Here is a 24,883-nt window from a genome sequence, read left to right on the forward strand (position 1 = left end):
ATGTAAATGCTAAAAATTAATATAATAATAATAATAATAATAATTTCATTTAATACAAAGATTATGAATAATTAAACCATTTTAAAAAGTAAACAACAATTTGGGTCGGCCCTTCACAAAATTTTACATTCCTGACAGCCTGGCACTTTCGTTATCTATATATGTATGTTTCGATATATATATATATATATATAAATATATATAGGCATATATATATTTTTGTTTTGATTTGATTTTGGATGTATGTGGTATGTGTGTTAGAGCTGGCGTGAGATTCGTTAGATTGTGATATGATTGCGACCGTCGCCGTCGCCTCTATGCTTCCTTACCTTGATGCTACTGCAGCATCAGGGCATTTAAATTCCGCTGCAGTATCGTGTCCTTCACCGAATTGAACACCACGTTGATGTTGCGCGTGTCTATGGCAGTGGTAAAGTGATGATAGATTCGGCTGGTGCTGGTGCTGCGGCGCACGCTCATGAACATTTGCAGCATGAAGTTCTGGACGTCCAGCAGTGAATGCGGATTGCCATTGAATTGCGGATAGTACCAGCGTATATCAGTCTCTGGATTTCGTACTTTTTGCTCGAGCAAATCGGTCTTGTTGAGAAACAATATTATTGAAATGCCTCTGAACGTGTTGTTGTTCACAATGGTATCGAAAATGTTTTTGGACTCTTCCAGACGATTGGTTTTTCTGTAAATCGAAGCAAGTCCACATTCAAATTTTAGCCTCCTCTGACATTTCAGTAAGCCCCACTCACCTGTCTTCGGCAAGCACCTGATCAAACTCTGAGCTGGACACTAGAAATATAATCGATGTAACCGAGGTATCAAAGCATCTGGTCCACTTTTGACGTTGAGTGCGCTGTCCGCCCACATCCACAAACACAAATGGAATGTTCTGCAACCAAAATGCACCATACAATAAAAAAAATCAAATTAAAAACCACAAGCAATCAAATGTACGCCACAATTGCAGCTCACCTGTACTTTGACACAAAACTCGTAGACACCTTTGGTTGCTTTGCGACAGTGCAGTATATCTTTGTGTGTGGGCACATAATCCGGTTTCGCCAGCCGCTCAATTTCGTCTAGAAAATAGCTGACCGAATCGCTCTGCAACAGAGATATTCATTGTTTATAATATATATGTAAATTGTTTGTAAAAAGGTTTATAGATACAAATATAGAAATGATGCGCGACAGAAATCCCAAGTCTATAAGATCTATTGAATATTTCAATTTCACGGTATAATAATTATTGTAGACATGTATTCCCTTTGCTTATCGAATAAGACTGCATCTAATAATGTTTATACTCTTAGAAGCACTACAGTCAGGCCTATTGAATCTATATTATATAATTATATTAAACTAAATATCTAAATATATTAAACTAAATATCTAACTTAAAAGTTAAAAGAAATGGATAAGCCATAAATTAAGGGTATATCAAGTATTTTCTAGTTATTCTAATTGTTGATACAATTTGATTGGACAATCGACAATAAATTATTTTTAATTTTGAGGAAACGGGGCTAAATAAATAAATTCCAATAATTATAAACAAAACAACTACATAATATATACGTAGTTGCTTGCGTTGTTTATAATTATTTATATTTATTTATTAAATAGATTTAATTGTTTTAGATGAAATTAAGACAGATTTTAACGCTAATATATGTACATGGAAAATATTTTATGAATTTTGAATCTCAGTAGCTTGCAAAGTCTTTACAAAATATAATCCATTTGCTAACGTTACTTGTTCTAGCTTAGCATATAAGATATTTAAAGTTCTCGATTAGCTTTTGGTACAAATGAGACAACTGATACACAAGGCATATGCCAGTATGGATCCACAAATTAGGGATTTAGATGATAGCTTACAATTTGGAATTCGCGTCGTCGTTCGTAGGCGCGCCTTATGCCACGATCCTGCCAAAGGCGCCGTATGAGCGGCGCATATTCCACGAATCTGGCTGCCTCTATTGCATTGCACTCCATTGCTTTGGCGTCATTGGCATCCTGTTCCCGTCCATCGCTGCCCCAGGGAATATCCAACTTTTCCCGCGCGTCGAGGAGCACTTGCATACCTGCAAGCCGAAATCGATTAATTGATATATAAATATTTACTATGCATATAGAAGCAACTACCTCTTATAACATTTTGGTATATCACATGTTGGTATTCGCGCAGCAGCTCCGGATCGAAGTTGACGCCGTGTATGATGCGCATCTGTTTGAGGAAGGTTGATTTGCCTGACTCGCCAGCGCCCAGGAGCAGCAACTTAACCTGCAAAGTTGAGTGAATTTATTAGAGGGCACACTATACTGCAAAAGATAAGTGCGAAATTGAAACCTTGACCGATATAGAAACACACACACAAACAGACACACGCACGCACGCGCAAGAAAATGAACTGCAGCCAGCGGACAAAACACAAAGAAGTTGTTAATTGAATGCCTTTTGTGTGAATAAGACTTTTTGTAATGATTGCCTAAATGATGCAACAATAAAAAAACCCAGTGCCAAGCCCAATACCAACATCAGCAACAACAACAACATCGAACGAAAAGTGAAAATTCGTCTGCCGTTTCATTTGTTTGCCTGGGCGGCCCATGCGGGCTATACAACCGGATGAATGTTGTGTCTTGTGCTTGTGCGTGTGTGTGCGTGAGAGAGTGTTTGTGCATGTGTGCGTGTGGGTACAAGCAAATTAATACTAATTACTTAATTAAACGGAATGTGGAAACGTTATGTGCTTCTCTTAAATTCAATCTTACCTGCCGTCGAAACGTATGCTTCTCCTTCTCCAGAAACTTATCAATCTCTTTGGATTTGTAGCGTTGCTCCAGCTCCTCGGGCGTGCTGCGCAGCCGCACCAGATGTGTCAGGAGATTACCAAAGCATCTCATGCAGGCGAATCGTGATGTTTGTAATCGACTCCCTTGCCGTCGCAGTCTTTCCGCTCCGTCTGATATCAGTCCGGTGGAGCTGGCTGTTGTCCCTCGGCCACTAACTGTCTGCTGATGATGATGGTGATGGTGATGATGATGCTCCTCCATCAGGTGTGTCAGCGTCCCAGTGCGTGTATCGTTGTTGCTGTTGTTGTTGCTGCCGCTGCTGCTGCCGCCTGTGATGCCGCCACTATGTGTTAACGTGGTCAACGTAATTCTGGACATGGTTGCGACTGCGACGACAGCCAACGCCTGACGTGCGCACTTTCTACACAGGCACACACACACACAAACTCAAACACACACAGTCACGCACACACGCGCGCGCTGTACGTTCAGTTGTTGATATTATTGTTGGTGTTGTTATTGTTGCTGTTGATTGTCTCCCGTTTTGTATGTTGATAATGTTATTGTTCTTGTTGCACACTCGCCAAAATTAGCCTGGTATCGGGGGTTTATTGTTTTGGTCGTTGTTTGGACGTCGTAGTTGTAGCCAAATCATATCTTGACCACAAAAGCATCGCCGCGCTCTTCCTCTGCGAATTTCGCTCCGCGGGCATTGCACACACACACTTTCACAGTTTGCAGCCACTACAACATATGCTAATCGCTTTGATGACAAATTAATTAACTCCTTTATTACGCGACGCCTCCCTTTTCTCGTATTGGCAAATTTTGTAAATAAATTCGCATTTTCACTCCCAAAAGACTGAATAGGGTTGTATTCGCGATGTCAATCACTCGATATTCTGTTGATACTCTATCGAGAACCATAAGCGATAGTTCAAATGCGATATTCGTAGCTACAAGCAACCCTGTTATTGAAAACAGCTGTTTTTATAGTTCACACAATAATAACAAACACCCATACAGCTCTAGTGGCTGCTGCTCATTGGTCTATTTTGCTCAGTCGCTGTGAAGTTGCGGTTTATTCGGTATCAATAATTGCGGAAAATATTGTTTATTAAAAATGATTATTAACACAGGCAAAGTATCTTTGCTTAATGCTGCGCGTCTATCAGGCGGCATGCAGTATATGAAAAAATATACAGGTAATTATTGAAAAATTCAGTGCGTTAGAGGTCATTCAGTTTAAATTGATTAAAATCCATTTGAGAACATTTTGCAGTGGTTGATGGGTCTGCAGATAAATAGCCTATGTAGATTTAATTCAATTAGCGCGCAATAAGCGATTCTTTCACTGTCACTCATAAAAATATATGTACATGCATACATACATACATATGTATATATGTATGAAAGTGAAAGCAAATTCCAGTTGGATTTTGCACCCTGGGCTTCTGCCCAACTGCGCAATAATTTTCTCATATATTGTTATTTTAATATAGCATTAATAAGACTCAATATTTTTGCCTGCAGCATTTCAACCTTTTCACACCAGTGCCAAGGTGCTTAACAATGCTGAGCCAGCCCCCGCTCTACCGTTGCCCCATAATGTGGACGCTGCCGAAACGACGCGGTTTTCCCCGCAACGCTCCAGGGATATGTCCGACAATATTATGACCATGTCACACGCTCCCATCTCGACAATCGATATTACCACTGACAACAGTATGACCATATCGCAGGTCAGCACTTCTCTGCAAGATCCGCATGTGCAGTCATACGACTGCTTTGGCGCTGTCAGCCTCAATGCAGTGATGCAGAGCAATGTGCCGACCCCGTTCGGTGGCATGCACAAGTTCTCGCATCTCAATATGCCGGGAGGGCAGTGGTCGCAGGAATACAAGTTCACCTCGCAGAACATGCACAGCTCGCATTATCGCTCGCTGCGCGAGAGCACGCGCGCTGATTGGGTGACCTACGATCAGAATGCCACGATGCCGGTGGCGGGCCACAGCCAAGGTGAGGATAGATAGCAGCTGTTGACGTAAAGGTGACACGTGTTGCGCGTGCTCCACCAAACCTGTTGCATGTCGCGCGCATGCGCTCTAGCTCTAGCTAACAAGCATACGCATCCCATATCATAAGCATTGCTCGAATTTCGTAGGCTTCCGGCGTTGCTACAGCACACAAGCAAAGCCAGCACAGCCAGCACAGCCACCAACAGCAGCAGCAGCAACAGGAAGCGCAGCGCCCTCAACGCCCACGGCACCCACAACGCCTGCGCCTGAGCAGCTGAGCAAGAAGGAGCAATTGAAGAAAGTGTTCAAGGAGTACGGCGCAACCATTGTGGTATTCCACGTGGGCATTTCGCTGCTCTCCTTAGGTGGCTTCTACGTGCTCGTCTCCAGGTAGGATCAACTAACTGAATGCATTCATCCATTCGTAACCGCATCCATGGCTGAAAAACTAAACGCTTGCTCTGCACCCACATTAACCATTCCAATGTAATCCCTAAACTGCTCTCTTCTTGTTTGCAGCGGAATAAATATGATGCCCGTGATGGAATTCCTTGGAATCGAGTCATCTGCATTTGCAGAAAAGTTAGCCGTGGGTAGCACTTTCGTCACGGCCTATGCCGTTCACAAAGTCTTCGCTCCACTTCGGATTAGCATCACGCTGGGCTCGGCGCCATTCATTGTGCGTTTGCTGCGCTCCAAGGGGTTCTTGAAATCTAAAATTAAGAGCAATTAGTGCCATATACGAAAGCATGTCGCTTTATTTTATATACAACTTTTGTCGACGACAACAAGAAACGTTCAATTCTTTATAGTTTAGCTCTGCATGTCAATACATTGTGTAATTATGATGATATAATCAAATAAATATTGCACTCGAAACGTATTTCATGGAATTTGACATTTGAATCCCAATAGATTAAATTGCTTATCCCCAATCTAAGCTTTCATTGATCCGAAAGAATTATAGGTATATTATAATCATCACCCCAGACCCTAATCAATTAAACTCCATTTTAATTTCATTTTGATACTTTAGTTGGTTTTACTGCTTTTTTTTAATATTTTTTTTTTTTTAGCATATTTATAGAAAAAATATTTTCACATCTTAAGTTTTCACTGCTCTAGACATTTTTCATTTTGTTATTGGCTTAAGCTATAAATTGATTTTAAGTAAACAATAATTGTAATAATTATACAATTTAATAATTAAGACTTAACAGTTAGACAAAAAAGCTAATGGAAGAAACAAATTAACAATTTCCAAAATTTCCAATGCCATTTGACGTCCTCCCACAACTTAATGAATCCACTCCTCCATTCTGATATACATTGATTTCCCCCCCAATTCTGATGCAACTTCATTCAGTTATCTATCGTTCTCTCTTTGTACGCATTTGAAGCCTAAGAACTAATCGTAATTGTACGTGGTGTAAGAGCCGGACGGCTTAGTAGCCATCGAGGGCCTCCTCGTCTAGTTGGGCCTCCAGCTTCTCCTCCTCTTTGGCTTTGCGTCGCTGTATCCATGGCATGAAGGCCCATAGGGCCGAGCCGGCAAGTAGTGTCAGTCCCAGCGTATGGAAGAGCGGATTGTAAGTTTCGACCGCCTCGGTCCACCAATTGCACAGCGGCGGTCCCACCAGCTGCAGAATGCCATTGACGAACAGGCTGATGCCATAGGACGAGGTCAGCCGCTCCGTGCCCAGCATATCGGCCATGATGACAGCCGTAATACCCACATAAATGCCCGATGCAAGCCCAAAGACGGCGCACCAGAAGCAGACGGCACCGTAGCTGTAGGCCAGCGGCAACAATGCCAGCGAAATGCCCGAAATGGACAGTCCGCCAACAAAGTACCACGTCTTGGGTATGAAGCCCATGTCGGAGAGCGCCGAGCCGCCTATGCGGCCAATTAGATCTGTTGCCGAGACCACCGAGAGCAAGTAGGCGGACAGAGATTTGTCGAACTTTCTGGCCAGGCCAAAGGCCGGCAACAGAATGATGAAATTCGTGTAGCTGATGGCATTCGTTGAGTTCGAGATGAGTATGACCAAGTACATGGGATCCTTCAGCAGGCTCAGATCGAAAAATTTGCTGCGTTGGCTCTGTGGCGCCTTGCCCTGACCCGTCTCATCCGCACCGCCGGCATCCTGTGGCGCCGCCTCAGCCGCCGCACTGCCCGCCGAGCGCAACGATAAATGCGAGGAGAACTCCTTGGGTTGAAACGACAACGTGCTGCCGTGATATGGCGTGCTAATGTACAAGAAACTGCTGGTCGAAGGCGAGCGCTTGGACAGCCGATTCCTCGAGCTGTTGCGCATGGCCAGCTTGTTGGAGCTGGAGCGTCCCTCGGGCACTGCATACAGCGATGACTGTGAGTTCAACTGGCCGGGCGTGAATGTCTGGTTGCGTTGTGGCAGTCGCACTGGTGTGCTGATCTTTCGGGCACGTGGCTGGAATTCATCGCCGGGCTTGGCGTAGCTCTGAACCACAGCGGCCGACGCGCTACGCACGAACTGCTGTTTGTCATCATCCAGCAAGTAGAGCGGCGACGGTGGCGAGTTGTAGGGCATCAGATGCTTCTCGGCCTGCTCAGCCTGATTGGGCGCGGTTTCGTCCACATTCTCGAACTTCATGACAATGCCAACGTCCTCCTCCTCAGGTATGTCCTCCAGCGCCTGGCGAGCGCGCGGCACGCGAATCATATGTTGCTCCACTGGCTCGTAGAACAGGGCGCCCACCAATACGTTTAGCGTGATGCCACCCATAATCAAGCAGGAGCCACGATACCCATAGGTCTCCAGTAGCCAGCGCAGAACGGGCGGCAATATGATCGAGCCAATGGCGCTGCCAGAGATGCAGAGGCCGTTGGCCAGTCCGCGCAGCTTCACGAAGTACGACGTCACAATATACACAGTGGGCGGAAAGGAAAGACCAGCACCAATGCCCACCAAGACGCCATAGCTGAAAGAGCAAAGCAATCGAGGCAGAAAATTAATTAAGTAGTCGACTAAAGTCTGGTGATCTGAGTAATACCCTTCAACAGGTGGTAATTCCCCTAATTTATCAGTTGATCTTTAACAAATATTTGCTTGTACGGAACCCCCTGTGTCAAAACGTGTTTTGTTTAAACCGGCTCAATAATTGTTTAGATTTAGATATATGTATATATTTATTTTCTATAAATATGAATGTTTCTCGACTCATTTTGAAGCCGACTCAACTTACCTGATGTACAAGTAGCCAACGGACGATGCCCAGAAGGATAGCATCATGCCCAGCGATGCGGAAACGGCGCCGATCAGAGTTACCGTGCGATAGGAATACTTAACGGAGAGAATACTCGAGACAGGTCCTGTAAAGGGATGCAAAATAAAGTTGAATTGAATTTCGATACACAATTGTCTCACTTAATACTTACCCAATGAACTGTAAAGGAAATAGCATAAGGCCGGTATCCAGGAGGCCTGAGTTTGCGTTGTTTCGAAGGCCTGCAAAAACTCGATGAATAGGACACCAAAGCTCTTGATGGTGCCCGGGATGAGTATGTTCGTCAGGCATGCGCCAAAGAGGACTAGCCAACCCCAGCCGCCATCGGGTGGCACCAGGTCATATTCGCTGCTCTCATCCTTCTTGTTCAGCAGGCTTACTGCAGTGTGCAAGTAGTATATGAAACGAAATCGAATTACAATAGCTGGGTTAGATCTTTGCGCAAATGTTCAGTTCAGAGCTTGTGAGGAGAGATATAAGTAGACGAGGATTCAAGTCAAACTCTCTGTGACCGCTGAGTCCCTGAGCTTAAATACGAATACGAACTTGGGTAACAAAAACAATTGCGGACTGCACCACATATGCATATAGATAGCAGCCAAATATTTAAAGCAATGATCAGCCGATGGTGATAGAAAAACGTCAAACTAATTTGGTTTGTATTCCGTTCCGTTGGTCATGGGAATTTGGTATTTCTTCCAAGTATTTTCTTTCTTTTCGCATTTCATTAATGTATTTTCTCAAAGTATTTATTTAGTATATTTTAAGTATTTCTGCTAGTTATTTTCTCTAAGTAAATGGTCTAAGTAGTTCCTCTATATATGTCTTTAACGTATATCTTTCGCTTGTTTCTTTTACGTATTTCATTAACGGATTGCATTTCTTATCGTAGTTCCTTTACGTATTTCCTCCGAGTCTTTAATGCTTAGGTGGACGATCACACACTTCAATTCACTGCACTGCACGACTGATCTCCACCTGGGCGACTGAAGAAATGCTGCAGCCGCTGCTCTTTATATAGAGCGACTCTCACTCAAAAAATAAAGCTCGCTCAAATGTTGAGCCCGGCGCAAGGTAGAGGTCGTTGCTCTGCTTCTGCAAGAATTCTGCCTTCGGTTTACTCAAATACATATGTATAAATACCAAATGATTATTGCTGCATATTTAGGGACAACTGAAATTATCGTCTGTAGTTAGGCAGACAGACAGAGAGACAGATATACAGACAGACATACGAACAGATATATATAGGCAAACAAACAGGCACAGTCGGATTACATTCTTATGCTGCTCAAGAATATATACATATGAGGCTAAATGATGATATGCTGACATCGTAGATACATTAATATTTATATTATTTAGTTCCCTTAAACACTATGGATGCATGCGTATGTATGTGTGCATAAGAGAATCGTAGAATGATTAAAGTATCAGATCTTGGCAGAGTCGCCTATAGCACTTTCGTTTTCCTTCCTCGTTTTCATTTATTACACTATGGACTTTAATTTATTATTATATATATATATATATATATATATATTTTTTTTTTTTGTAACAAAACCTTACTAAAAGCCAATTTCAATGATTCTTTGGATATTATCATTTAGATACCCAAAACCTTGAGTGTCATACACAATAAGCATTGTCTGTATAAGTCTGTATTTCAAGTGTCCGACTCGTTTGGTGTTTATGCTTAAGAAGAAAATAAGCCCTATCTTATCTCTCCAAGGGGTCTGTCGAAATACTTTCACACTTTGCCCGGAAACCGACCCCGGGGTCTAGCCGTGCTCACAGTTAGCTCCAATTGTGCGTCTGGTTAAGAATGTCAATGCGTATCGCTGATAGCGCCACATATATACATACATATAAGGCCGGTAAACAAATAAATAAATAAAATAAAAACCGGCAAAACGTGCCAGCTCTAAATAACCAAACAAGCACAGCAGACTGTGTATATACATACGTCAACAACAATAGGGATTCGGGGCCTGGTGATATTTGCCAAGCGATTTGGGTTGTCAACGTCCAGAAAATTATGATAGGGGCAATCTAAACGGATCTACATGCTGAGTCACTCGTAGGGGGTTGGTTGGTTGGTTTAACAATCTATCCAGTTGGGTTCGTTGGCTAGCTATAAACAGACATCGGGCGTAGACCTACGCAATTGATTGCGCTACAGCTTTGTTATTTTCCTGCTAATTAGTTAGATTACGGCGTAACTGTACCATTTATAATCGTTGCAAGCTATACGGACTCTAACTATAACAATCGTCAAACATTCTAATTAATCATTGTGCAGAAATATAATAGAAATCACTACATACTCTATATAGATATGTAATCTTAAAGGGATTTCAACATATAAAAGAGATCGATTGAGGTTATCAATCAATCAATCAATCAAAAATTCAATACAAACTTTTACTGAAGATCGATTGTATTTTAATATATGTATGTACTTACATATATCATTTATATTTGTTGATAGATAGATTACTGACCTGTTTTATCACTACTTTCTTTAGTTGTTCCATTTATTTTATGCTCTTTGTTGTTTGCTTTATTTGCATTTTGTGTACTTATAACTTTTTCCTTATGCATGGTCTGTAAGAAGAAAGAGAAAGAGAGAAAAAGAAAAATAGTGTGTGGATGTCTTGTGGATTGAGGATATACTAAATTTAAGTTTTCGTTGTTTTTTGTTTTCTTTTTTTATTGAAATATAGAAAATGTATGTTCATTATGAATATCACGCGTATGTATTCTAGAATTCATTGGATCTGAACTGCTTGGCACACAGAGAGAGGGAGCGAGAGAGAAAGAGATGGATAGGGATGACATTCAAAGAACAAGAAAACTGATTAAAACATGAAACATCCGGCAGAGAACTGTGCAAATACATACATATACGCATCAATTAGGGATGGGCGCGTGTTTCTCCATTTATATTCTCAAGGTAAAACAAAAATTAAGCAGACGATCGAAATAAATTTGCCTATATGTATATATAAATATAAAATAAAATATCAAATAATACCATTACATAACCTGATTTTTCATATTTCCATTAAATTTGTGATTAATATAGATTTATAGTATATGTATGTATGTATATAAATAATCCTGGTAAATTATTTCATTTAGGTATGTATATTTCTTGATATTTTATTATTATTTAAATAAATATATTACAAAATTAAAATAAATCAAATGTAATATGCATTTTATAATTTATTTATAAATTAATTCTCGATAAATTTTGGAATCATGTATATATATTAAATTCTTTGTACATATTTGCATTATTTACTTTTCTTTTAAATTTCTATCGCTTTACAAATTTTCGTGTTTGTTGTCATGCACGACACATACGAATTTGAAGTTCGTGTCACGAATAAAGCATAGAAAAAACACGCGCCCAACTTTTGTATAAATATTCGAATAATTTTGTATATACATACATACAATGTACCTATGTAGATATGTATGTACATATATTTCAGAACAAGTTGTGCTGAACGTGTTGCTTTTGGCATCTAATCTCAGCTATAGCTTGGCTGAAGTAATTGCACGCTAAATGGCTGAACATGTTTCGTCATAAATGTGTCTCGATCGCATGCAAAGCCGCGAATTCGATGCCGATTTTTGTTAGAGAGCTACAGTTGTTGATAAATGCAGGGGAATACGAGTCCAATTCATCGCATATACATATGTATATTAGAGCTGTGCCCATTCGTTCCGAGTCAATTCGATTGAATAGCTCATTTCAATGAACGACCAAGCTTTCTGTGTGAATGAACTAGTGATCGGCATTGGTTCACGGCAAATGAACAACAGTTAGCAACTCTAATCTTTTGTAGACATATGTAGGTCGCACACAGCCATTTCAGCTGGTGGCCTGATCCCAAACCTCGCCCCAACTTGTTCGTTTCCCCATCGCCTCGATGATTCATATTTTTTTTTGCTACATAGAGGATCATGCGAGAGCTGCATAACATAATTTTCCCAATCTTTATACATATACATATGTATGTATATACATATATACATATATGCATATTCCTATACACACATATTTTTGTAAATATTTTCATTTTTTTGTTTTTCTTTATTTTTTGCGTCGTTGCTTGTCGCTAATGATGAAATTTTTTCAGCTGTGGGGGCCTCATGACGTCATCATTGGCGATAGAAATATGCTTTCTCAGAACGGAACGATAAACAAAACAAACAAAAGCAAACGAATGAATCTTTTTTATGCGTTCCACACATCGAGCAAAGATTATTGATGGGGGCTGCAGGAATTACAAAAACTACAGATATTGCAACTAATCTCTCTATTATATATCTTATTGTTGACATGTGATGGTCAATAGTTCTCAATTGCTTTCAACTTGTCATACTTTAAGAATTTAGATAATAGATATCTGTTTATGATTAAATTGTTGTATACATGTGTGTGTATGTACATATGTATGTATATATTTTAGGTATAATGGAAATTTTGTTTTGAATTAAGAACAACGCAATCAACAACTCGTTCCGTTGCCCCCAAAAGATTGAAGGTCGTTTCCTGGGCAGTTATGAAGCAAGAAATCGACTCAAAAACAATGTTACACATTTAAATTCAATTGGCGCCTGAATTGAATTGAAATGTATTGACAACAATTACGTATACTATATGTATACATATGTATGTGTATGTTTGTATGTACATGCATATGTATGTATTCACTCTATCGAAACGAACACGAGGTCTAAAATTGTTTTTCTTCATGCCCAATAGTCACAGTGCTGATCATTTAAAACTGCGCTCAATTCGCATCTATTGTCTAAACAATTTAGATTCCGGTTTATAAAGCTACACAAACAAAATTAAACAAAGATACATACATACATATGTATGTATCAACAAAACCATGTGCATTTTAACAGAGGACAATTGCATTTGGAATCAATAAGTTAGGATAAATCAACACTGATCAAATTTGATTTATTTGAGTGTTATCTAACACTAACAACAATTGGAGCCTGGCTTCAGATGTCGATGTGCGGCTATCGGCATTCGATAGTCTGTATATTTATATTTTTCACATTAATAATTAATACTTAAATATTTATTATTTCTTTGTCTGCCTGTTCGTTTACTTTGTAATATGAGCGAAAATTGTTTGCACACTTCGTTAAACAGCCATAAATCACATAGTAATAATTTAAACTCGTATGAAATAAAACAGCTGCGTTGTTTGGCCAAGCGACCCAGCTCGCATGACGAGGCCGCACATTTATTAATTAATAATCGAACGACAATTAGAGCCTTTCACATCGATAATCGAAAGTCGACCTTGATAATAAAAAACTAAAACTTAAGGACAGCGGCGAGCCTATTTTATATTTAGGTGCCATCAATTTTCACCAGCTGAGATGAGGGGAACAACACTTACTTGTTGCCAACTGCTGATAGCTGTATACTTTGTGGCAAATATAGACCTGCAGATATAAATTGCTTGTATGTATGTATTTATATTATACGACTTGTGATAGGTATCGTTCCAAGGGTCAATTGTAAGAAATTATATTTTGCCACAATTGACAATAATGCAGTTAAAGGCATGTAATTTAGAGATAATCACGTTTTCGGACATTCGCTCGTTTTGGCATGATAGACAAACATACATACATATGTACATAAATATGGGTAAACTGTTTCCCTTTCCGCCTCTGTGTTGCCAACAGAATTCCAAGAATGATTACAACGGCGCATGTGGGTTTATCACTGTTGAGACAGGTCATTAATGACCGGTCAAGAGTCTAGCTGCATTTCACGCTAAATGCAGGTAGCGTAGACAAAGAGGCAGACATGCGGACGACACAATGAGTCGACACAATGAGTCGTCTTTTGTCTGCTTGATATAACAAACAAAAACAAAAAACAGAAAAGGAAAAGAAAGAGACAAGTGTGTGTGGGCGAGCAAAGGAAATGCGCACTGCATGCAGATGTTATCGATAGCAGCGCAGTCAATTAACAATTAACAGCAATGCATGTCAAACGCAATTATGTTTACATACAGCTGTTGTCTAGTGCAATGGCCCCTGCGCCAGTCGCCCGCATGCAGAACAATAAACAAAGCAACAGACGCCAAAATAGAAGAAGAGAGATGTAAAGACTGATCAATCATCCCTTCTGCTCCCGCACTCGCCCTCACTCACTCTCTCTCTCACATCTTTGTTACTCTCCGCCTACACCGCAAGTGTGAGTAAATTACGATCGATAGCTATTGATAGCACACTATTTATTATAGTTTATCTCAGCGCACATTGCATTATATTATATTTGTACATATTAGTTAAATGGCTTTAATCTACTTCGATTTTTAAGCTGATCAAAAGCCAGCAAGCAAGAACAGTCGGCTAACGGATTCCAGATGTCAGGTTGACCACACCCCAAGTAAATATTAGTCAGTAGCAGCAATAAATACTACATGGCCTAGATGTTAATGACTTTTCTACGTGTAAATGCGTCATAATTTTATTGTTTGTTAACAAATAACTCAGATATCATCTGGGTGGGAATTATATACACACACACATATTGCAAGTAGTATGGGTTCAAAGCTGCTGAGAGCAATTCCAAAACAAACGACAGATTGTCTCAGCCTACATGTCCTCTTTTATCTGGCAACAACAAATTGGGTTTGAGGGCATAGGATCAGATGGCAACACTGACCCACTTTACCTACTACGCACGAAATAAGAGCAAGCAAGTATTGAGATACGTACACTCACGCACACACACACACACACACATGTATGTATGTGTTGGGCAGGCAAGCAAACAATAACAGCTTAGCCAAAAGCAAAAACAACACCAAAGCGGCTCCCACTAACACACTGACTCTTTATGCTGCCTATGCCAGCGACGACGCGTCGACGACAACACAACGTCAGCGCGAGCACTACTGTTGCGCGCGTGTCGGGGCCTGTGTGCTTCAGACATGCAGTAACAGAGAGCAGTCAGAGCAGCAGCTGAAAAAACGTTACCTGGGGTGGCTGGTTGGAATTGGTAATGACAACAACAACAACATCAGCATGCCTATCACTGATTTACTTTCCATCATTAACGGAAGTATTGGTATCGGTAACGTTCGTTGTTATCACGTCGTTTAACGCCCACAAATTAAAATCTTCGCGTAAAACTAGTGTAAATGCAAAAACAACAACAACAGCAAAAGAAACAGCAATATGGAGAATAACAGTGTAAATCTGAAAACAACACAAAAGCTTTTGTCACACTCTTATGACTTTGCTTTTTGTTCTGCCTTTGCTTCTTCTTCGTCTTGTTCATATTGTTGTTGTAGTTCATCGCCCTTGAATCGCTGGCTGCTGTTGCCAAAAGGGGCTGGGGCCGGGGCCTGTGTAAGGGGTTGGGGCTCAGGCAAGGTAATGTCAGCGCACATTATTCTGCTTGTTTTTGTTTTTGCATTGCGTTGTTGTTTCTGTAGTATGCGTCAGCTGTTCTTTTTTGTGCATTTCAATCGCTGCTTACACTTACCTTAAATTTAATTGTTTAGCTATTTAAATTCGTCCTGAGCAGGCGGGCCTCATACACACACTCACACAAGCACACTTGAACACACATACACACACACTCACACTGACGCACGTTTTTTGCACGTTTTATAATGAATGAGTTTTTTGTGTTTTTATTGGTTTTTGGCTATTACATGACATCAGGCCAATGTTTATTGCGATTGTTGAAATTAAGGAATTTTTGTAAATTAACTACACTATGTACACAATTATAGACGTATTTTGTTTGAAATATATACAAAAACAAAACGCGAAAAACGAAAGGTTCCCGTCGTCGTCTTTCACGCGCACTCCACCCACACGACGTGCCACACTCTCGGACGTGGAAAAACAAATGAACGCTGGTCCACTCGCGTTTTGTACCAGAGCGCAGTTCCGTTGCTGAACGAACTAGTTACCGTGAACCATGCAGAACAACAACACAAATTGAGCAAAAGACCGTCAAATTATTGTACACCTATACAAACAGAAAGCATTAATAAATTATACATATGTGTATAAATAGCTGAATTACTTATATTTTATAATTATAAATATTATACATATTTATATTCCTTTTTTAATGTATGCTTTTTTTTATTTATTAAAATAAGAATAAAGGTCTATCAAAGTCATTAAAAGAATCTAGCAAAATTATTGAAAAATGCTCAACAATTAAACAAGTTGATTGCAAGATAATTTCAAATTTATAATTAGACTTACAATTCATTCATAATATTATATTATAATATGTGTTGAAACAGGTCCAAACCAAATTTGTTAGTTATTTATAGCCGGGCAGATAATGTTAATGTGTGGGCAACCCAATGTTAGATAAACGTAATGTTGCTGTGTTACTCAAAATGGTTCATTAGCTAGGTAATTTATTCAAATGAACTGGCTGAGAGAAACAATTATCGAAAGCAATCGCTTGTTTTTTTTTTGGCGCCAATTTGATGTGGATTGGCTTTTTTAAATCTGATTTTAGACCGAACATTTATTAATAGTAAAATGACGCCGTTGGACAATATCTATTACAATTATTGTTAAATCGCAAGAAAATGTCAGTATTCGACTATCCGCGTGTGTTTCGCATTTGGTTACTGTTACTGTTACATATGTATTAGTATCACTTTTGATTTTAAACTCAATTCACGGATGGGGACTTAGCCCATGGTTGTCAAATGTTTATTGGTGCCAACGGCGCCAGCGGGCGCATCGTTGGCAACACAAGTGGGTATGGCACTCGACCATTTGCCATTCTTCATGCACTTGAGGACCTTGGAGCCGCGCAGCTCGAGGCCGGCATCACAGGTGAAGGTGATGCTCTCGCCAATGGCATAGTAGAACTTAACGGATGACATGCGACCGCTTATTGCGGTCCCTGGATACGAACAGGCCTGCACACATTTGGGCAAACCGCCCGACCAGCGTCCGTTATCCTGACAGGCAATTATTGGCTGACCTTGCATCATATATTCCGGGTTGCAATTGAATTGGACCACGTCGCCGGCACGATATGGTGCCGAGCCCTGGGCGTAACCGTTTTGCGGCGCGCCCGGATTATCGCATTGCACTTCGACACAGGTGGGAAACGGTGTCGCCCATTCGCCCGTAGGCAAACAGATGGCCTCCGTGGGGCCGCGCAATCCGTAACCCGTGGAGCAGGAGAATGCCGCTCGCCCGCCCACCTCACGTGACAGCACAGAGACGCGCGGTGAGCTAACATTGTTCGGCATCAGCGGTATATCGCCGCACTCCACGCTCTCGCAAACCGGCAACAGTGCGCTCCAATTGCCACTGGGCAAGCAAAACAGCTCCGATGCGCCAATCAACGAGTTGCCATTCGAACAGGACAACAGCACGCGTGTGCTCAGTTTCGTATCGTTCGTGCTTACGATCAGGCCACGCCTAATCGGTATCTCCGGGCAATTTATCGCCTTCACCACCACCTCGACGGCATGCTCGTGCCTGGCCGGTGTCATGCAGGAGTAAATGCCCGTATCGTCGGCAACAGCATCGAATATGCTCAAACGGTATTCCAGCGTTGAGTCTCGGCCCTCATCGGCCTCGGTTACCCAGCCCTCAGTGTAGTTTCTGGAAACGAATGAAACAGATCATTTGTGTGAACAGTTCCTTCCACATTGATCGCATCGCGTGCTACCCACTTGTGTGTGTGACTGACATTCCATTTGGGATTGCCGAAGCGTCGCATCCAGAGACATTCCATGTGCAGCGTGGTGCCCGGATACACAATCAATTTGCCATCGTTGCTCTGGGCAATGGGCCCGTTCTGGTGACGGAACAGTATGGTGGGCGCCTTCTCCACTGCGGGGAAATATCATTTGTGCATATCATTTAACATAAATGCGAATCTAAGTGAGGTACCCACTCGCATAATCGTTCTCCTGATTCAGGCCTGAGCAGACGGGCTTCGTGTTTGTCCACTCGGAGTGAATGCAGGTGCGCTCATGACTGCCCGTCATGGAGAACTTGCCAATGTCCACGCATCTACAACAGAGGATTTAGAAGAAGTTAGTCCGATATATTTGGTCTGATGCAACATACCTGGATATAATTGTAGCGCCTGGAGGAAATTCCACAATGTCCTCTCTTATCTCCAAGTCGTTGTAGAAGCTAACCACATTTGCCTCATTGTTGCGAAACAAACACGTGCCGTTCTCTGGGTGGGAGGAAGCTCATCTCAGATTGAAGCTGCATCAGAGCGGGAATCAGACTTACCGCAGTTATAGGAGCGACCTATCCATTGTCCATTGTCGCAGATGATGCGCCAGGTTTGCCGATCGCCAGCGGCGTTGGGAATGCAATTGAAGAAGATCTCCGTGCCGCTCTCGTAGGCCCCTTCTATTTCCGCATGGTCAGCGTTTCTGAAGAGAACAGAAGAGGCAAGTTCAGTGAGCAGAATCACTCAATTGTTGCAAGGATCCTTCAAGGATCACTCACTTGTAGACCAAAGCACCGTCTGTCAAGCTCGGATGTCCGCACATTTTCAACTCCTCGCCGTGCTCGTCTGTGTTGTTATCGTGATGATCGTTGTCCAATTCGTTGTGCTCGATTTTGCTGTGCGTTGTGGGCGTGGGCGTGACATGCTCCAGTTCCTCGCGTGACTTGCGCAAGCCAGTTTCGCAGTGCACGCTGGGCGGGGTTAGGACGCCTTTGTGACACGACATCTCAATGGGATTGGCGTTCGTGGACAGCTCACAGCGCACACTGACTGTGCTGCCATGGCCAATGGTCAGACCCGCGCGATAGCCGCCCTGCAGGAAAAACCCGATGCACAATAGCTAAAATGCAAACTTTGGGGGAAAATGTTTTGAACTTGCCTCATAGATAACGCCGGGTATGTTGGGCAGAGTGCAGGGCAAGGAGGTGCATTCGGAAAAGGCGTTGACAGACCAGGAGCCATGAGCGCAGCGCAGCTGAGCGGAACCCTGAAAGGTGAAAGCGAGAGATATGCTTAGATCTAGGCTGCTTAGAGTCTAGTGGCCTACCTGTATATTGAATCCATCCTCGCATTCCAGGGTTATGAATTCATTTGACTGAATCTCCTCGTAGGTGGACAGTGGCGTCAGGGATGGCTTGTCGCTTAGCTGTTTGGTGTGCGGCTCCACCTTGTAGTACTGGCCGTGCTCCACGGCTGGCACTAGACACGGAGCGGACATACACTTGGGCACATCCGGCTTCCAGATGCCGCGTATGCAACGCGCAGTCGCATTCTCGCCCTTAATGTTTAGCTTGAAGCCCGCATTGCATTCCAGTTGCAGCATTATGCCCACCGAGTTTCGGCCGGGCGCTTTGCCCGGACGCACTACCGTTATGTTGGCAAACGAGTCCCAGTCGAGCTCCTCGCAGGGACCTCGCAGTCGCTTGCCACCGGCTGCCTTGTTGGCGTCAGCCCCGTCGCTCGTATCCAGCTCGGTTTCGGGCGGCGGTGTGCCCGTGGCTCCGATGCTGGTGCTGCGCCTGCGCCGTCGACGCACAATTTGAGACTTGAGTTGTTCGATCAATGATTTTGTGCCGTTGCCATGCAGCTTGCGCTCCACGGAGCCATGCGAGAGTGGAGCTGGTGCCTCGTTGGAGTTGCGCGAATGGCTGTAACGCGAGCTCTGATTGATGTCGGGCACAGGCAGCGATCCACGCCCTCGATGCTCAGCGATATCCTCCTCGACCTCATTGCGCCACCGTGAGGCCTTGCGCATCATGTCCAGCTCTGGATTATTGTACTGGTTATACCAGCGTCCATTCTGACCGTGCGTCTGCTGGAACAGTCGATTATGGCCCAAGATTTTGCGCACATAGCGCTGGTAGCGTTCCTTGATCTTCTGATAGTACTTGGAGTAGGCCAACTCAATGTCCGAGGGACTCTCATTGTTATTGGCGTTGCGCTTCACGCGTGCGGCCATCGTTGCTCCAGCTGCGGGCTGAACCATGGCAGACTGTAGACCTAGGAAATCCTGATGCTCTGCCAGTTGTCGTTGCAATTGACGCTGGCGCCGCAGCAAATAGATGGAGCGCAGTTGACGCAGCTGCAATGAACGACGCCGACGTCGATTCCAGCGCAGACGCGGATGCTGGCTGAGCAGACATTGCGGCAAATCCAAAGGCCGCCATTTGCCACCCACGCAAGTAGCGCCTGGTGGACCCACCTGAATGGACATCAAATGAGGAACTGCTTAATCGAACTGAATGGGGGTAAGTCAATATCTCACCTCCAGCACGTAGCCCTTGTCGCAGTCGTACATGATCTGCTTGTTGTTCACAATCTTCTTGACATACGGACGATAGTCGTAGAGGCCCATGTTGCCCACGAGCAGCACCTTGCCGTGGGGTATGTAGCCCGGAAATGAGCAGAATACCTCGTCGCACTTGGGCGTCTCTCCCGTCCAGTTGCCAAAGGAGCAGGTTAGCACATAGTCGTGTGGATCGGTGATATCCTTACCCTCGGGGCTGACCAGCTTGAAGCCGTCCTTGCACTTGAATCTCGCCTTCATGCCGTGCTCCGTCTTCGGAGCCATTACCATGCCGTGCTTCGGCGGCTTCGGCATGCTCTTGCAGCGTGCTGGCACACAGCGGGGTATGATGCTCCAGGTGCCGTTGTTGCAGGTCGGTGGACTTAGCAATGAAACGGGAAACTCATAATTCTCCTCGCACCTCACCTCCAGCGCTGTGCCGTGCTTGACTTTCTCCACTCCGCCCACTATCTGCGTCGGCGACGGCGTTGTCGTCGTAGTCGGCGTGACTATTGTCGTACCATTCTCATCTGTAATTATCTCAATGGGTATAACGAATCCCTGCGATATGGTAGGCACCACACAGGGCGCCAAGCACTCGGGCAGCGCATTGCGCCAACGGCCATCGATCTGACAGACGCTCGAGCCCAGGCCGTTGATCAGCATCTCGGGCTGGCACCGAAAGATGATGCTAGCCCCCAGCCCAGTCCCTGCCTCAATGTTCTCGATCCAGCCATTGTATAGCACACCCGGATGTCCACAATTGATTTCTGCAATGAATTTATTAAGATAGATATTAAGTGAGTTATGGCTGCCTTATTACCTTTGCAACTGGGCACAACTCCACTCCACTTGGCGCTGGCTCCGCAGCGGCTTGAGCTCTCACCCACCAGGGTGTAACCGTAGCGACACTCGTAACTGACCACCGAATTGTACGCCAAGGTGGTGTACGTAGCCTTGCCATTCTTAGGATTCTCTGGCGTCGGACAGACCACAGAAGTGACCACTGCGAAGAAAGGCATATGCATAAAATAGGCTTAGGGTTATGAGAGCCAAATAAATCATAGAGATGGATGGTGTGGATAGCTATAATGACTATGTACTACTAAGGAGAGCAGATCTTTTAATCCGACAAGGATAAAACGCTTATGATATACAACCTAGGGGTAATTGCCACGGTATTGTGGAGACTCTTATGGTATATGGGTTATGGAGTTATTAAAGGATAAGGGTTAAGAGGTAACTACTATGAGATCAGGTCTTAGAATAAGAATCTTCAATTTACACTTTTATATCAAATTCGATTGTAAAGTGCAAGGCACCAAGTCCTGGATAGGGCTTGAGGCTAAGAGGAATCTATGTTAGAAGAGTGCTAAAGATGCTCGGATGTATTTATAAAAGCTATCACAAATCTTAGGAAAGCGCTCGCATCGACCACCGGGCAAATAAAACAACGTGGGTTTCGTTTTAGTTTCTTTCTTAAGATTCGTGGTAACTTTTATTAGATTTATTAATCAATTAACATTTTGTAGGCCAACAACAACTTTTGAACAATTATTATTATTGAATGCAGAACGATAATTAACAATTTATTTTGTTTTTTGTGTTTAGCTTTGCTTTTGGCTAGGAGCTTCGAAATTTGGCGCTCGGAACAAATTGCAAATTGTATTTTGGTTTTTGGTGGTTTTGGAGCAATCCCGCGCGCAATTGCAAAAGAAATTCAAATTTGGTTTGCTTTAGGACAACGTTGCTTGGGTGGTTGTAACATTTGCGTTATCCGCTTTGTTGTGGTGGTTGGGAGTTAGTAAATCATAAAATGAAAAGTTATAAAATCGCTCTAGACTAGATGGACAAAGGCGCAAGATACTCACAGACACAGGTGGGCAGCTCCTTGGGCGTCCAGGAGCCATCCGATTGACAGTAGCGCTCGTGCTTGCCCACCAGCTCGTAGCCGGTGCCGCAGTTGTAGGTGATCTTGCAGCCGTAGGTGTAGCACTCGCCGGCATGCCAGCCGTACGCCGGATCTGGAGGCTGTCCACAGGAGCGAGCTGTAAGCACATGAGATCAACTTGATTAAACCTCGAATTTATTGACTCGTAGTATCTTGCAGTTGCATTGAGTATTGAGAATATTAAGGATATTCATAGAGGAGATATCGGAGTATAATGTCTATAGGAAGAAACTCTCAATAGCTTGCTAAACGTAAGCAACAAATTGCATTAAATATCATGACATTTATTTACGTAAATTAAATATTAATTTGAGCATGATAAATCACGGGTTTTCCACAGAAACTAATCAAAATGCTAAGCTTTTAATAAATTTCCGTAGTAACATTTCCTTTTATTGTTCTCCTCTTTCTAACTCTCTATCCATACTTCTTAATATTTTGCTCCATTTCACTATTTTTCTCCTTAACTCTCTATATTTCTCTCTGGTTTTCTCGATTTCTATCTCTCCCTCTATCTTTCTCACACTCTTTCACTCACTCTGTCCAACTCCCTCTCTCATTCACTCACTCTCACTCACTCAGTCTTTCTTTTACTCTCAGTCACAGTCTCTTCCGCTTTCTCTCACTGTCAATCGCTCACTCTCTCTCTCTCTTCCTTTTTCGATCAATCTCGTTTTTTGTCCTAGACGGACAACTTCTCTTCACTCACAATAGATGCACGTTTCCAATCAGAATACCGTACTCACGTTCGCACTGTATGTCGGGTCCATACCAACTGGCCTGATTATCGATGGCCAGGCACTTGGCGCGCGGAAATCCGTTGGTCACATAGCCCGTGTAGCAGTGGTACTGCACCGTCGAGTCCAAGTCGAAGGTTTCCTGCTCCGGCAGAGCCGAGTTGCGCGCGTGCTCGATCTGGGGCGGCTTCAGGCAGTAGACTGCAGGAACGACGGGAGTTTGTTTTAATATTGAAATGGGAATGCGGATATTGGAGTGTCAGCCACTTACTGTTCTGCTTGCAGGCTGGCTCAGCGCCGGCCCAGTTGCCATCGGCCTGGCAGAGGCGACTCTGGAGACCCACCACATGGTAGCCATGGGGACAGGCATAGGAAGCGCGAGCGCCAAAGTGACGGCCGGCGACGGTGACTTGGCCCAGGCTGGGCTGGGCGAGTTCCGGACACTCGCGATCTGGGCAAGACAGCGATTAGGGCGGGCAACAGCAGCTGGAGCGCTCCACTCACCTGGCTTGATGCACGAATTGCCGCAAACGCCGTCGCATAGACACTTCTTCTTCTTGCTCTTGCAATCCTCGTCGGAGGAGCATTTGCGCAAACACTTCTGGCCCAACAGCGTGGCCTGCTCCTCATCGCGCGGGCACTCCGTGGACGGGGAATTGCGTGGATTCTTGTAGACGCGTCCATCATCATCGGACTCCAGCGAATCATCGCCCTCGTCCCAATCGTCGTCGTCATCATCCTGCTGGGGTATCTCTGTGGTAGTTGCTAGGCCACTCAATGCGGTCGTCTGGCTGGTGGGCACCGAGATGACTAAAGAGAGATAGAGATAGAGATAGAGAGAGTTCAATTTCGGTTTAAGCACATGCTCCACATCCGGTTCAGCGAAAGTCTACACATCATTCGCGTATTTTGTTTTGATTCCCCATTCCGTTCGTATTGGAGAACCCAACAGCAACAGCGGTGGAGAGTGGGGTGGGGAAATGGGCAGGGGCCGGGTGGGTGTCTCTGCTGTGTTGTTGTGGTTGCCTGACTTGCCCTCAAAAACATTGACCCATTTCTGTGTTGACGTCTGCTCCACATGTCAGTCAGTCGGTCGGACTGTCCACGCAGCATCTGGAGTCTGCGCACTGCGGTTGCGCTTATATAATCAGCAGCAGCAGTAGCAGCAGCAGCAGGATATACATTTTTCAGCTGCAGCCCAATTGAATCGTCTGGTCTCGAATCGAAATACGCTAAACATACTTATCTGTGCTGTTATCAATCAGGGATATGAGTCACTCAATCAATCAATCACATAGTCACCTTTGTAGACCAGAATCATGGCCACCAAACAGTGCAGCAGCAGACGATTCATTTTGCTGGCCTGTTTTTCAGCTGGGGTTCTTGATTAGAGGGTTTTGCGTTGTGGTTGTTGTTATTCCAATTGGATTTACATCGGCCCCAATTGGTTTACTTCTGCAGCATTTTATGCTCGATTTTAATAATCTTTTTTTTTCTACTTGGTGCGTATTTCGCAAGCTGCCTTGTAAACTGCAAACTGCACACTTTGGCGAAACAACACGAAATGCAGCTCAGCTGCTGAAATTTTTGGGGATTTCTCTCTCAGCTTCTGACAGATGGTGAGAGCAGCATCGCATCTGACAGGCAGAGGATGCGTTAGTGGTTGGTGTCCGAGCTAAACTGTAATGTGTTCCACAAAACGTATGCTTTGTGAACACATACACATACATATGTGTATGTATATGTATACATGTGTAGACAATTGTGCATTGAAGTGTT

At 43.4% G+C, this 24,883-nt stretch overlaps 4 protein-coding genes across 6 annotated transcripts; 1 reads left to right on the forward strand and 3 right to left on the reverse strand.

Moving 5' to 3' along the window:
• Nucleotides 1–27: 27 nt before the first annotated feature.
• cta (Guanine nucleotide-binding protein subunit alpha cta) lies at nt 28–12,831 on the reverse strand. Of its 2 annotated transcripts, XM_089257224.1 has the most exons (7): nt 12,812–12,831; nt 2,794–3,676; nt 2,164–2,302; nt 1,897–2,102; nt 988–1,119; nt 765–904; nt 28–697 (listed from the first exon to the last, which is right to left on the reverse strand). In XM_089257224.1, the coding sequence occupies exons 2-7, from the start codon at nt 3,190–3,192 to the stop codon at nt 337–339; spliced, it is 1,377 nt and encodes a 458-aa protein (XP_089113350.1). In that variant the 5' UTR covers nt 3,193–3,676; nt 12,812–12,831; the 3' UTR covers nt 28–336. The 2 variants fall into 2 exon arrangements, with proteins under 2 accessions (XP_089113350.1, XP_017954433.1); XM_018098944.3 differs by lacking the exon at nt 12,812–12,831 and having other exon boundaries at nt 2,794–3,700.
• Nucleotides 3,791–5,711, forward strand: LOC108649871 (uncharacterized). The gene is made up of 4 exons (XM_030386640.2): nt 3,791–4,019; nt 4,348–4,833; nt 4,979–5,222; nt 5,352–5,711. The coding sequence occupies exons 1-4, from the start codon at nt 3,938–3,940 to the stop codon at nt 5,563–5,565; spliced, it is 1,026 nt and encodes a 341-aa protein (XP_030242500.1). The 5' UTR covers nt 3,791–3,937; the 3' UTR covers nt 5,566–5,711.
• Nucleotides 5,844–16,038, reverse strand: hrm (solute carrier family 16 member hermes). The gene is made up of 5 exons (XM_030386637.2): nt 15,649–16,038; nt 10,604–10,706; nt 8,251–8,478; nt 8,058–8,184; nt 5,844–7,793 (listed from the first exon to the last, which is right to left on the reverse strand). Exons 2-5 carry the CDS (start codon nt 10,701–10,703, stop codon nt 6,278–6,280), a joined length of 1,971 nt encoding a protein of 656 aa, XP_030242497.1. The 5' UTR covers nt 10,704–10,706; nt 15,649–16,038; the 3' UTR covers nt 5,844–6,277.
• Nucleotides 16,039–16,633: 595 nt separating this feature from the next.
• Hasp (Hig-anchoring scaffold protein) lies at nt 16,634–24,682 on the reverse strand. 2 transcript variants are annotated; one of them, XM_030386631.2, is made up of 15 exons: nt 24,407–24,682; nt 23,609–23,914; nt 23,376–23,555; nt 23,114–23,305; nt 22,288–22,464; nt 21,240–21,422; nt 20,396–21,186; nt 19,178–20,332; nt 19,010–19,117; nt 18,630–18,943; nt 18,408–18,553; nt 18,234–18,348; nt 18,058–18,176; nt 17,834–17,993; nt 16,634–17,762 (listed from the first exon to the last, which is right to left on the reverse strand). In XM_030386631.2, the coding sequence occupies exons 1-15, from the start codon at nt 24,456–24,458 to the stop codon at nt 16,832–16,834; spliced, it is 4,929 nt and encodes a 1,642-aa protein (XP_030242491.1). In that variant the 5' UTR covers nt 24,459–24,682; the 3' UTR covers nt 16,634–16,831. The 2 variants fall into 2 exon arrangements, with proteins under 2 accessions (XP_030242491.1, XP_030242492.1); XM_030386632.2 differs by lacking the exons at nt 16,634–17,762; nt 17,834–17,993; nt 18,058–18,176; ... (5 more) ...; nt 20,396–21,186; nt 21,240–21,422 and adding an exon at nt 21,889–22,196 and having other exon boundaries at nt 24,407–24,681.
• Between the last annotated feature and the right edge of the window lie 201 nt (nt 24,683–24,883).

This window comes from Drosophila navojoa, chromosome 3 (genome assembly GCF_054131105.1).
Source record: "Drosophila navojoa isolate 15081-1374.11 chromosome 3, UAZ_NAV_1.0, whole genome shotgun sequence".
In the NCBI taxonomy this organism is placed as follows: Eukaryota; Metazoa; Arthropoda; class Insecta; order Diptera; family Drosophilidae; genus Drosophila; species Drosophila navojoa.

Excerpts from the sequence above, each read along its gene's own strand:
- Hasp (XM_030386631.2), bottom strand. The coding sequence starts at position 24,458 with ATGAATCGTCTGCTGCTGCACTGTTTGGTGGCCATGATTCTGGTCTAC. Across the intron at positions 18,349-18,407 it reads AGGTCGCTCCTATAACTGCG|AGAACGGCACGTGTTTGTTT; the intron begins GTAAGTCTGATT and ends CCTCCCACCCAG. Across the intron at positions 17,994-18,057 it reads TCAGGAGAACGATTATGCGA|TGGAGAAGGCGCCCACCATA; the intron begins GTGGGTACCTCA and ends ATTTCCCCGCAG.
- LOC108649871 (XM_030386640.2), top strand. The coding sequence starts at position 3,938 with ATGATTATTAACACAGGCAAAGTATCTTTGCTTAATGCTGCGCGTCTA. Across the intron at positions 4,020-4,347 it reads GTATATGAAAAAATATACAG|CATTTCAACCTTTTCACACC; the intron begins GTAATTATTGAA and ends TTTTGCCTGCAG. Across the intron at positions 4,834-4,978 it reads GGTGGCGGGCCACAGCCAAG|GCTTCCGGCGTTGCTACAGC; the intron begins GTGAGGATAGAT and ends CGAATTTCGTAG.
- cta (XM_089257224.1), bottom strand. The coding sequence starts at position 3,192 with ATGTCCAGAATTACGTTGACCACGTTAACACATAGTGGCGGCATCACA. Across the intron at positions 2,303-2,793 it reads AGCATACGTTTCGACGGCAG|GTTAAGTTGCTGCTCCTGGG; the intron begins GTAAGATTGAAT and ends TCAACTTTGCAG. Across the intron at positions 698-764 it reads CAGGTGCTTGCCGAAGACAG|AAAAACCAATCGTCTGGAAG; the intron begins GTGAGTGGGGCT and ends TTCGATTTACAG.
- hrm (XM_030386637.2), bottom strand. The coding sequence starts at position 10,703 with ATGCATAAGGAAAAAGTTATAAGTACACAAAATGCAAATAAAGCAAAC. Across the intron at positions 8,479-10,603 it reads AGAAAGTAGTGATAAAACAG|TAAGCCTGCTGAACAAGAAG; the intron begins GTCAGTAATCTA and ends TGCACACTGCAG. Across the intron at positions 7,794-8,057 it reads GTTGGCTACTTGTACATCAG|CTATGGCGTCTTGGTGGGCA; the intron begins GTAAGTTGAGTC and ends TTGCTCTTTCAG.